The sequence below is a fragment of the Heterocephalus glaber genome, unplaced genomic scaffold (assembly GCF_053883595.1).
Source record: "Heterocephalus glaber isolate CG9 unplaced genomic scaffold, H.glaber_assembly_v1.0 deba00001442, whole genome shotgun sequence".
NCBI classification, from domain to species: domain Eukaryota; kingdom Metazoa; phylum Chordata; class Mammalia; order Rodentia; family Bathyergidae; genus Heterocephalus; species Heterocephalus glaber.
This window is the reverse complement of record NW_028258296.1, coordinates 43954674-43968017: the sequence shown is the minus strand read 5'-3', so window position 1 is coordinate 43968017 and position 13344 is coordinate 43954674. Positions and strand designations below refer to the sequence as shown.

General features: G+C 38.3%; 1 protein-coding gene across 4 annotated transcripts in view; it reads left to right on the top strand.

Moving 5' to 3' along the window:
* Sort1 (sortilin 1) overlaps window positions 1-13344 on the top strand; it is a 78353-nt gene that overhangs the window by 40880 nt on the left and 24129 nt on the right. For 2 of the 4 annotated variants that reach the window (XM_004853626.3, XM_004853627.3), the window contains exons 4-8: window positions 3497-3599; window positions 4089-4253; window positions 7155-7228; window positions 10075-10124; window positions 10931-11058. In XM_004853626.3, coding sequence (XP_004853683.2) covers window positions 3497-3599; window positions 4089-4253; window positions 7155-7228; window positions 10075-10124; window positions 10931-11058 — 520 coding nt within the window. Of the gene's footprint in view, window positions 1-3496; window positions 3600-4088; window positions 4254-7154; window positions 7229-10074; window positions 10125-10927; window positions 11059-13344 lie in introns of all 4 variants that reach the window. The other 2 variants (XM_004853625.3, XM_004853628.4) reach the window with 1 other exon arrangement.

Below are 13344 nucleotides of genomic sequence, written 5' to 3'. Positions count from 1 at the left end.
GCTTAAGAGAAGAGTTTGCTTCAGGATGAATCATTTCTTGAGTCTCAATTATGTCTGATTCAGATGATATTCAGGTGACACTTTGGATTTTAGATTTCAAAATGATATAAGGATAAGTTAAGACTTTAGGGGCTGTTGGAAGTGCATGTGAGAAGGACATGAGTTTTGTGAGACCAGGGGCAGAATGCTGTAGACTGAATGTGTCCCCCTCAAATTCATGTTAGAATCCAATATGATGGTATTAGTGAGGCCTTTGGTATGTGATTACAACATGAGAGCAGAGCCCTCATAAAATAATATCAGCGCCATTATAACAGAGAACCAAGCGAACTCCCTTGGCCTTTCTGCCTTATAAGGTTGCAGTGATAAGACAGCAATTTGTGAACCAGGAAGTGGCACTCACCAGACACCAAATCTGCCAGTGACCTGATCTTGGATTTCCTAGCCTCCAGAACTGTGAGAAATAAAAATCTGTTGTTTGTACACCACCTACTCTGAGGAATTCTGTTGTTGCAGCCCACATGGATTAATACATGTATATTTGCATTTTAGCATTATTATCTTGAATAATAAATGTGGAAATTCACATTCTTATTTATACCACAAATATATACAGATGTGACATTTATTTTTGGAAACTTCTAGTTGATATTAGGATTGATTCATAGAATTGTTATTAAAAAGACTTATTTCCTTTTGTTAATAATTTATTGTGAGTAAGAAAGACTGGCTAATGGTAGTTTTCAGTAAAAACCTTTACAAGACCATTGCATCACAAATTTACAGACACTATAAAAACTGTGTCATGGTGGTTTTGGTTCTAAACGGGTATGCAGAAGGTCCCCATTACACTTTCCAATAATGAAAAATGTTTATAATTCTAAAATACGGCAACCCATTTAATACATGTGCATGTAACAGATCTTTCCTCTTCCTGTATGTACAGCTAGAAATAAATGATTATAATGAAATGTGTTAATGAAATGTCATACTTCATGGAAAAGAACATATAGTGAAACCCTGGTTATATTAAAATCAGGGTGCTAGATCATGACACACCACCTGAATCCAGCTGGAAACAAATGCACAAAATATCTTGAAAATCTAGTTAAAAATATGAAAATTCAAATCTGTACATAAAATTTACAAAAAAAGAGACAAGAAAAATTAAAACAATCAAATCTATATAAATACAGAAATCATGCTAACAAGATGGTAGGACTGATTTTTGTTTCATTTTAACGCAGACAAATGTAAATACAAAAAGATATTCAGAAATGGCACAGCCAATGAGAATCTCACCCAATTACAGTAGGTTAGGACACTGGAAATGGCTAACATATCAAGAGCCGCGTGATTCAGTGCAACCATGCCCATTTTAGCTCACCGAAAACCACTTACCCACTGCTGCAAAGAACAATGCAGAGTATAATTTCTAGGTTCATTAAATTCCAGGCACTTTAGGGGGGAGTTTGAGCATCAGACTTCTGCATGTTGTTGGGGATCCAGTGGAGGAATTGTCACTTCTGCAAAGTGGCCATTGTCTTCACTCTCATAGTCACTCATCATGACCTCAGACAAAAAGACTTATTTCTGAAACAGATTATTTCACTTGTTAGCTTATCATTTGACTGCTATTTATAATTCTATTAGTTGTCATAAGGAGTTTGAAGAGTAGATTTCATTTTCAAAATGTTTTATTGATTTCCTCTTCCATAATGCATGTTATATCCATGTGTATACTGATAAAAAAAAATAAGGTCATGTTTAAACAGAGCCCTTTGTTAAAATGCTCTATATATCTAGAGCAAAAGCAGCCTTGAAAGAGTCCTGCTTACCTCCCAGCAGGTGATGTGAGTCCTTTTTCTCCGTTTGTTTAACTGGCTAAAGTACCAGAGGTTTGCTGCAGTTGATATTTTGTTCTTCTCATGTTGCTTTTTCTGAAGGGCAGGGATATGTTTGTTGTGCCAAGTTCTTAAAAAGTGTACAGGCTTACCAACAGGTTTGCTGAGTTCCTTGGGGTTGTCATAAAGGAGGGGAGATTTGTAAACCAATGATAATCAAAAAGCTGCAACTCCTTGGAAGTCTGTCTGGTGTGTGCCCCACAGAGGTGGGAATTGTTGATGCACATCTTTTGCTGGTTGTCAGGAAGATAAGAACTAATCTTGTACTCCAAAACCAAAGATAAGGAATATAGGGATCTATTGGGTGGCACCCAAAGCCTATTTTATTTATCTAGGAATTTTCTCTATGCCTGTGCGAAGGGAGGAGAGGAGGCATTCAGACAGCTTAAAGATGTGTAATTTGCTTTGTCATGCTATCAGGGACTTTGGCATACAGACAGGCACCAACATGTCCCTCTTATCTCCAGCTTCTTCTTAGCTAATCTCTATTGCCAGATCACAAACTCTAGCAAGAGAGAGGAAAAACCAGGTTATAAGGGGATAAAAACTCCTCACAAATAGTTGAAAGTAGTCTCTAGTTTAGGGGTGAGAATTAAGAGAATTGGACTGTGGTTTCAGTTTTGTCTTTAATTAACTATTTGACTTTTGCTAAGTTTTCTGCCCTTGCGACTCCTATGACCTAAGGGAGTTGGACAAGATACTCTCCTCAGTTCCTTGTATCTCTCATGTTTTATCATTCTTGATTCTATCTTGAAGCTGCTGCTGAGATTTATATGATCCTTTTAAACCATAAATTCTATCAGTGAAGAACACTTCAGGTTGTCTTTATCACTGGACAACTACTGCAGTGCACAGCAGTCTTCACTGGTGGATACTTAAATTGAATAGATACTAAGATTTAGCATTCTGTGTCATCCTTTGGGATAGGATAGGGAGAGAAAGGGGAAGTAAAAAGTATTAAGATGCATTATGTTTTTGTACCAACTCCCCACAGTGAATGTTCTGTAAACATGTACTAATAAAAATTTTTTAAATAAAAATATTTTTTAAAAAAAGCAACATGTAGTAGTAACCCTGTCGGAGTAAATGGCTGCTGATATTAACTATTATTTCTCAAAATCTAAACAAGGGTTAAAATACCTCTCAAAGATATTGTTGGAATGAACTTTTTGAGAAAAGCTGTGAGAAACCAAGAGTTGAGGTTGTTTGTTTTTCCTCGTTGTATTTTGTGTGCTATGTGCACTAAAAACTTGTGCGTAGGGATGGTAACTTATAGCAGGAAAAACTTCAAGACTTTTTATTAGCTTATAGCTGTATCATAAGTATGATGGATGAACCGGTTAGTTAGGAGGCCTTTGGCTTCATTTAGTGGAGCTCCTAACTCAAGCTGGCTTGAGTTTTATCTCACTGGTTTAACCTAGTCGCTCCTCCTTCCTGAGGCAATCACTAGGGGAGCATTGAGATTCCCTCAGACTAATCAGTTCTCCATTGGATAAAATCAAGAAAAAGGGGACTAGAAGCTGAATGGGGAATCCAACAACATACATGACTAATGTACTCTAAATTTGCCTCTTTTTTTTTCTTCCCTTCAGTGAAGACTATGGAAAAAACTTTAAGGATATTACAAATCTCATCAATAACACCTTCATTCGTACTGAATTTGGCATTGCTATTGGTCCCGAAAATTCTGGAAAGGTGAGACTCTTACACATGGAAAGCTGGTGTTCAGTGGCACATGCCGTGCTGCTGGATGTTACTCCAGTGATGCACAGTATTTTATTTTAGTTTCTTTGTAAATTTGAAATTTATTTGAAAATTAAATATAGTTTATTTAATACTGATCACAAAAGAATGGAATTCAACACACAGATTTTTGTTTTTGGTCCCTGGCCAAGATGTACCAAACCCTTCATACTTATGGGACAGTTATTTAGAATTACAATATTTAGTCCCTATGACAACATTGTAGTCTTCGGGAAACTGACCAGGCTCAAAATTGCAAGTATGATGTACTAGCTCAATTCAGGATGTTATATTTTGTTAAGACCAAGACTTGAGTAGAGTGAAGCAACTAATCTGTATAACTCTTCTTACATTTGGAACTAAAATTCTTGTGACTAATATCTGATAAAAATGATGCAAGAACTTTCTGTGCTGAATCTGATCTTTCTTCTTCCTAATCAGGTGATATTAACGGCAGAGGTATCTGGAGGAAGTCATGGAGGAAGAATCTTCAGGTCATCAGATTTTGCAAAGAATTTTGTACAGACAGATCTCCCTTTTCATCCTCTGACTCAAATGATGTATAGCCCTCAGAATTCTGATTACCTTTTAGCCCTCAGCACTGAAGTAAGTCTAGTTGAGGAATTTGACTTGGCTTTTACTTACTTAAAGTCTTAAATATATTGTTTTAAAAAGATTCTGTAGAGAATGCTTTTATATTGACCTTCTCTCCAGTCTTCTTACACATGAAGTATATTTTTTTTTCATTTTTTTCCCATTTGGTAAAGGTTCCAATTTCTGTATGCTCTCTATTCCAGGTAAGTAGGAGGTATAGTCATAATTTTTTTAAGTGAATAGTTGTGTGCTATTGGAGTAATGAGGTAGAAAACAGTTTAAAGTAATCATACAAGGGACAAGCATAAATTGTCAAATTCCTAATATTGTTATTGTTCCTTTCCTATGAACAAACCATCTTTATTTTTTCTTTTCTGTGAATTCCTCAGTATATAAAGCATATTGGTTTCTGTCTTTGATACTCATGTATTAGATATCCAAAATCTCAAATCCCAGCACTTCTTACCACATTCCAGTACTTTCCCCAGAAATTGGTGTCCCTCCCAAACCATCCTGCCTCTCTAAAAGTTCCTCAAGGAGCACATTTGGCTTTTCCTTTCCTGGAAGACCTGTCTCCTTTTATGGAGTTAGAGGCCCAGAGTGGCTACATGGCTAGACTGTGATAGTCACAATTATCTTTATGTTTATGTGGCTTTTCTCATGAAGATTCTTAGTGTGGTCTGCTGAGCAGCAGCGTCAAATGGAAATACCTGAGAAGCTAGTTGAAATGCAATTCCCTAGGTCCCAATATAGATATAATAAAACATTAACTTCTGTGTAGAGCAGCTGTATTTTTAACAAGCTCCCCAGGTATTTGAAAGCCATTGTTGTACAGACTGTTCTGGGGACAGAAACAACCACCAACTGTGGACCAGTCAGGCCAAGCAAATGGGGCATAGGGAGGGTGAAGGGCATGAGAAGAGAGGTCTGGGTGCTGCACCTTCTGTGGAAAGATGTTTGAGCAGAGGAGTGGCTGGGCACACCACAGTTTATGCCTAGCTAGTGGAGACCAGAAAAAGGAAACTAGCTTGCAGGACAAGGTGGAGAGGGCCTGCTGACAGGTGGTGTTCAGATCTTAGAGAAATTAGTTCTTAGAAGTTTGAGCTGAAAGCTCTACAAAGGGAGCCAAGAGACCTCCACAGAAATAGACAAAACCATATATCTGCCCTTTGACCACCTTATCTCCATTACCAAGTATCCTAAGGTTGTTAAAATAAGGCTATCTTCAACAGTGGACAGATTCAATCCTATAATTTGCTCTTCTACCTGAAAATTTCTTCCAATTAAGGGTAAATTTGAAATATGAATAATTGGAGTGGAGAAGATGGGCCAATTTAGATTAAAATGCAAATAAATGATATCAGACCCTCTCTTGTGCCTGTACATAGAATTAGGTAAATTAGAAATGGTGGAATAAGGGATATTACCAGAGGAGAGGAATTTGAAGGAGAATGGTGGGTGAGAATGGTGAGCACTGCAGAGTAATCCTGCCTAGATTGTGCAGATAAGTGCATGTCGCCAATATAATTGACATTGTTCAGTCTTCATGTTATTAAGTCTGCTGCATTTCAAAATATTGGCCAATCCCTCCTTTGGGGAACTCCAGTTGCTTGACTCTGTGACATCATTCACTTCATGTATTCTGCCTTCCTGGCCATTCTTCCTGGTCTCTTAAACTTCTTTCAATTTGCGCTTTAAATGACTACTCATTTCTTTCTGATCAGTCTCTTCCACTCTTACTTTTTACCACTTACAATGTAAGATTCTCAAATCCTTATCTCTAGCCCTGGCTTCCTATAAGTCATCAAATTGCTTATCTTGGTGAGTATCTCTATAACTGGGTGCCCTATAGGTACCTCAAACTCAATTCAAAACTCAGCCTCTTTCCTGGTCTTCTCTCAGACATGCTCTTCTTCCCTGAACCTTACACTAGTGGATGCATTGTTGTGTATCTTATACCCCAGTACAAAACCAAGAGAGATTGAGATACACATACATGTGCACACACATACAACCCATCCAACCTGCCCTACCTAAAAGGCATCCACTTTTATTGTACCTTCTAAACTCTTGCTGATCCTATTCCTCAAAGCCACAATCCAAGACCTCATTAACTCTTACTGAATTAATATGTCACTTATTCACTACCTGTCCTAGTTAGGGCTCTCTGACTAGTTCAGACTTTCGTATTCTCATATAAGTACACCAAAATAAAAAATGGTCCTTTTGGACCATTTTCCTGAGTATGCCTTTTATATGGTGAAAACCAGACTCCTCAGCCTGCCCTGGAAGGAAGGCTTTCCACCTTAACTCTTCTCCCAAGCATTAACTCCACACTTATTCACCTTAGAACTTGTGCTCCAGTAACATCTGATGGGTTTTATCTCCTTGCAGACATGATAGTATTTTATCATCTCCCTGCCTTTGCTAGTACTGGACTTTCTTTGTAGCAACTCATCTCCTGCATGCCTTCTTTTGGTTGCATTGCTCATCATCTCAGGGTCGGTGCAGCTATCTTCTTCAGGATGCAAAAGACCTCCTCTCCCTATGTCTATACTAGACTCTTTCCATAACACATACCACATGGTATTGACCTTTCTTATCTGTGGCCTTTGTTAAACTGTGAGATCCTTGAGAGCAGGGGTTGTGTCTTATTCGTCTTTATCCCCAGTGTAACGTCTGGTATAGTGCCTGCCATATAGTGGGCACTTTATATGCATTTGTTATTCTGAGCTTCAGAGATCCTGAAGGGGCCCAAATAAACCATGTGTGTGTCTGTGGAGCCAGGCAGCTCTAATAGAACTTCAGTGTATTTTTACAGTCCTGAATGATTGAATATGAATTATTAAAGGTCAAACAAGCAGCTGCACAGGATAAAGCTAGAATTTTGATAAGTCATTTATAATCTTTCAGAATGGCCTGTGGGTGTCCAAGAATTTTGGGGGAAAATGGGAAGAAATCCACAAAGCAGTATGTTTGGCCAAATGGTGAGTAACAGAAGATTCCATCTGTGCAGAGCCCTAAACCTTTCCTTATAGTACTGCCAAAAGTCACATGAGTAAATATTGAGCACATACTATGTGCCAAGTACTTACTCTGCAGGGTTCCACAAGGGATACAAGAGAGGGGTATGACACAAATCTTGACCTGGAGGAACTTCTACTTATGCTGGAGAAGAAGACTTAGAGTATAACAAAGGCATCTGACCGAGTAGCTGCTGCCTGCAAAAGATTTTTTCTGTGTATCTGGTGATGACATCAGTTAGAATATAACAAAATACAACTTTAATTTGAGGATTTAAATATGTCTGTGCACCAAGATTTACACTCTTTTGTCTAGCAATCCATTTCAGTTATGTAGGATATAAAAAGATAGCAGAAAGAAAACTGAAAAAGCTTCTAGATTGCCAGTCACACCATCCACACGCCAAAACTCACTTCTCTGGACCGGATGCCCTGTCCCCATCAGGTGCATGTGTGAAGATGATGGAGTGAAGGTAGCTCCTAACTTGTGAGCTGGTCACCTTGGTTCTAATCTGGCTCTGCTGCTGGTCAGTAGTTTAACCTCTCTGGGCTTTAGTTTTTCTTTCTGTGGTTTGGGGATATGAGGAGATGATTGAACTAATAACTTTCATACCTCCAAATTCTTATTAGGCTCAGTCACTTGTTCAGAGTCTTCTTTATCAAATTTGTTAATCTGATTCCCCAATTTATAGCAGATTTCTGCCAGAGATGAGTTCTGTGGCTGCTAGCAACAAACACATTACAGCATAAGAATTGCAGCCTGAGAGCTGGAAGGAGGCAGAAAAATTATAAAAGAACAAACAAAACCTTAGGATTTTACAGTATGAAATTGCTTAGTGCTAGATAAAGAAAGGACATATCCTTCAGTAACTTCTAATGGGAACATTGTATTGTGCTTTGATATAATCGGTGTTCATGATGATGACCTATAAATGTAAGAGTTTAATGTGTTCTACCTAGGGCATCAGGAAATATATAATATAGATTTGAACTATAGCTATCAAAATTAATTAAAATATTAAATATGTTACTTAAATAAGGTGGACTTTTTCCAGAAATCCTCATTAAATGAAGTTTTCACAATATCCCTGCAGCACACATGCCGTATCTTCTTTCATTTTATGTATTTCCATGAATTATATTTGTACCATGTAAGGTCTTATCAGGAAGGAAGTGCTTTTTAAGGTGGTAAGTTAACAAATCATTTCACTACTGATGGACCTAAAATATGTAGGATGTGTTTAAGTAAGACTATAGTAATTTTGATTATTAAAATTCACTTTTAAAAATGAAAATTATTTTCAAATGTTATTTTATTTTATATCGTATACAAGGTTTTTTATTTTTCATTCTTCTTTTTTTTTTTTTTTTTGGTACCGGGGATCAAACTCAGGACCTTGCACTTCCAAGGCAGGCGGCGGAACCACTGAGCTAAATCCCTGACTCTATAAGGTTTTTTATTTTTATAGTACTGCATTGCTTTGCACTAAATATAACTGGGCTACTTTTTTTGGTACTGGGGATTGAAATCAGGACCTTGTGCTTGTCAGGCCGGTACAGCACCACTGAGCTACATCCCCAGCCCAAAAGCTCATTATTATTATTATTATTTATTTTATTTATTTATTTTTTGGTACTGGGGATTGAACTCGGATCATTGCGCTTATGAGACAGGTGGTGGAACCACTGAGCTAAATCCCCAGCCCCTCATTATTATTATTATAATTTTTTTTTTTTTTTGGTACCAGGGATTGAACTCGGGACCTTGCACTTGCAAGGCAAGCTGTGGAACCACTGAACTAAATCCCCGGCCCTACCAATAACTCTTTAATCACCTTTTAGATCTTTGATCTCTAGGAATTTATAACCTAAAGTATTGAAGGAACATGCTCAAACCCAGCACCTAAGTGCTATTGGGATCTGAATCTTGTTCCCTGAAAACTCCCTTTCTTGATTACATTTTAAATAATTCAACTTCTGACCTAGTTGTCTGTTTGAGATGAAAGAACTAAATTATTTAGGTGTACCACTAAGCTACATTCTGAAGCGAAACAACGTACCTGACCTGAAGAAGCCAATTGGTATAGTAGGAGAGATAGGTCACACAGTATGCAAAGTAACTAAATGGGAGGCCAGTGAATGCCCAGTGGCTATTATAGAAAGAAATTGCTCCACAGCAAGATTTCTGAACCTCATCACTATCAACATATTGGGCTGGGTAACTTGTTTTTGAGGGGGCTGTTCTGAACATTGTAAGATGTTTTGCAGCATCCTTGGCCTGCACCCACTAGATGCTACTAACAACTCTTTCCTGCCCCATTTGTGACAACCAAAAATGTCTCCAAACATTGCCAAATGTCCCCTGGAAGGCAGAATCACCCCTGCTTGAGAAACCACTGTTCTAGAAGTTTGTAGCACAGAAGCCTTCATTAAAATGGCCAATGAAGGCTTCACAGGAAAGCTAGATTTTAAGCTGGAATGGGAAGATTATGAGAGTACAGTTTGGTTAAATGAGAGAAAAGCATTTTAGGGGAGAAAAAGTATAATACACAAGGCAGATTTGGAGACCAGTATGACCAGTTGGAAGAATGATGCGTAATGAATCAGTGGACTGTGGAAAGTGCATGGGGTCAGGGTGTAGGACCTTGACTGATAGGCCGTGGGGAATCCAATGCACAGCTCCTGAGAGGGTTGTGTCAGCTGGTATGATGGAGGAGGCTTGTTAGACATGCCAGGGCCTTTGTGACCAAGGGTGGCACATCCTGTAGCAGGCTTAAACCATTCTTTTCCCTGTCTTTACTTCTTTGTAGGGGATCAGAAAATACCATCTTCTTTACCACCTATGTGAATGGCTCCTGCAGTAAGTATATTTTAGTTCCAGAACAGATCATCATGCTGTTCATTCATGATAGAGGGTTCTGGGTTATGCAAGGTGGAAACAAAAGATCTTTTTTTTCTCCTGAAATTGTAATACCTATTAATGATTTTTGAAATCTTGAAAGTACAACTGAATTACCACATGCTGTCCAGACCCAATAAAAATATAGGTTATTCAGGGAGGCAGTGTACTTAACCTTAGCAATGTATTTATATAAAGCAAATATTAAGCTAATAGTGAATTAAAAGGTATGATTTCTGCAAGAGTATGAATTATGTTTGTGTTGGTAGAGCCATTGGCTTCCCAGTGAGTGGGATTCCAAAGAAAAATCTTTCATTATTCATTCTGAATACTTGCTATATGCTAAACACTGTTCTAAGGTTGGAGAAAACAAAACATTCAAGGCCTGCGCTCATAAAACATAAATTCATGTTGGGATGTTTAATGATAAACAAGAAAACAAAAACTCAAACAAGATGATTTAAAAGAGAACAAGATAATTTTCAAGTGTACCATGAAGAAAGGGAAGTAATATCATGTGGTTGTGCTATTTTTATGCAACACTATATTAGAATTAAGAGAACTCTATATTTCTATCCAGAATAAAATCTCACATTTGTAAAATAAAACCCAAATGTGAATTCCCTATATCTGGTGCTATATTGACCAGCATGGAAAGGATTAAAAATACGTTTGCTATAAAATTAAGAGCAATTCTAAAGTAACTGTATTGAATTAGACTCATCAGTAAATGAAATTTTAATTGATATTTGGTCTTGTTTAAGAAGCTGACCTTGGAGCACTGGAATTATGGAGAACTGCAGACTTAGGGAAAACCTTCAAAACCATTGGTGTGAAAATCTACTCATTTGGTCTTGGAGGACGTTTCCTTTTTGCCTCTGTGATGGCTGATAAGGTAAGTAGTGGCCTCTTTTCTCTGGGGTGTCATATCTCTGTAGATGTACCTTGCATAGATTTCTTTTATGCTTAATACTGACAGAGTTTCTTGTCTTTTTGCAGTATTCAATGTCACTATAAGGTTTGAGGTGACTTTACAGAGGCTTGATTGATCCTCATGGGCAATTTTGCCCTGTTTGTCACCATGTAAATTCTGTTATTGTATTTTAGTTTTGGAGACCCAGAATTTGGGCTTGACCCTGATGCAGATATCAGGGAAAAAAAGCAAACTACTTGTGCAGTATCCAGTAATAGTAATAAAAATCAAAATAGGTAACACAAAATGACTACTATATACTTATTGCTATTCTAGTTCCCTGAAATATAGCAGTGGACAAAATAGATAAATTTCCTGCTTTCAGGGCTTATTTTCAAATTGGGAAATAGATACTAAGTAAATAAGGGTAACAAGTAGTAATAAAGCTGTGAAGCAGTCTAAAGCAGTGTGAGGAAACAAAGCCACAGAAATTGGGGCAGTGCATTTAAAGACAGGTTGGTTGGGTGGGCTCTCAGAGACCTGTGGAGTGAGAGCATGACCATGTGGACATCTGGGAGCAGGCTGAGGAACACCCAGCACACAGACAGACCCCCTGGCTGGAACATGTCCATCTACTGCAGAAGAGGAGAGAAGAGCAGTGTGGCTGGAGCACAGGGGAGAATGTTCAGTCGTGATCCAGAAAGGGAGCCAGCAGCCAGATTGTACAGGGCCTTTCTAGGTCACAGTAAAGACGTTGGATTTTATTTTTTATGTTTACTCTTTTATGTGCCGTGAGCAGGGGTGTGATGTGCTTTGGCTGGCCTTTTAACAGAATGTGTATGGGCAGATAGCCTGAGAGAGGAGAGAATAGAAGCAGCAAAGGCAGCTGGGAGCTACTGCAGTGACCAAGTAAGAGAGATGGTGGCTGGGAGCAGGCTATAAGCAGTGGGGGAGGGGAGCAGTAGTGAGATTGTAGATATATTTTCAAATATATTACTAATAGGACTTGCTGATGGATTAAGTGTGCACTGTGGGCTGAGCATGGTGGTGCACACGTGTAATCCCAGCCCTCAGGAGGCTGAGACAGGAGGATTGCAAGTTTAAAGCCGGCCTGAACTACATAGCAAGACCCTGTCTTAAAAAAAAAAAAAAAAAAAAGGTACACTGTGTGACGATAAGTGAAAGGATAATTTTGGAGTCTTTGGCCTGAGATGTTGGATGGTTGGAATTGCCCTTTTTCTGAGATGGCAAAGCCTGCAGGAGGAGCAGGGTTTTGGAAGAAAAATCAAGAATTCAGAATTGGGTGTGAGATGCCTGTTGGATATCTAAGAGGACATGTCAAGTAAGCATTTGGGTATATAAATCTCATAAAATTATATGGTATTTAAAACCATGAGACTAGATGTTTTCTTAGGAGGAATGAGTAGGTAGGAGAGATGAGAGGATCAGGGAAGCCCTGAAGGCACCACAACACCGCAAATTGGAAAGAGAAGAATCTAGCACAGACTAGGAGGGGGAGATCAGTGAGGTTAAGGGAAATCCGGCCAGTGTGATACCACAAAAGACAAGGGAAAAAAGTGTTTCAGGAGGAGGAAGTGATCAGCTTTGGTAAACTCAAGTTAGCCGAGTTGGATGAGTTTTGAGAATTTCCTGTGAGAGTTGGCAAAATGAGATTGTTGGTGACCTTAACAAAAACAGTGTCATTGGAGTAGTGAGGTTAAAAGACTGATTGCAGTGGCTTTGGAGAGAACTGAAGTTGAGGAAGTAGCACAGTAAGCACAGACAACTCAAGCGATTTTGTAATAATCCTCCCAACAACCCTATGAGCCAATACTTTAATGTTAGTTTTATAAGTGAAGAAGTTGGGTGACATATATAGGGTCACCCAGTGCTGGTACCTGGTGCGCTGGTGGAAATCAGACTGTCAGATTCCAGATGTAGCCTCCTCAGACTCCTGTGCTACTATTTATTAAAAAATTCTTAAAAAAAAAAAAAAAAAAAGAAAAGAAAGAAACATAAAAAATTTCTGCCAAGTGTTTTTGTTTTTGTTTTTTTGGTACCGGGGATCGAACTTGGGTCCTTGTCCTTGCAAGGCAGGCAGTGGAACCACTGAGCTAAATCCCCAGCCCTGCCAAGTGTTTTTGAACTCTAGTTTCTACTTCAAGCAGTGAGAATAAGATACAAAGCAATTAGATATCACAGTATAAGTTAAATAAATAACTTAAATATTCTTATCATTGAACTTTAAAGAGTACTTAACCTAAAGAA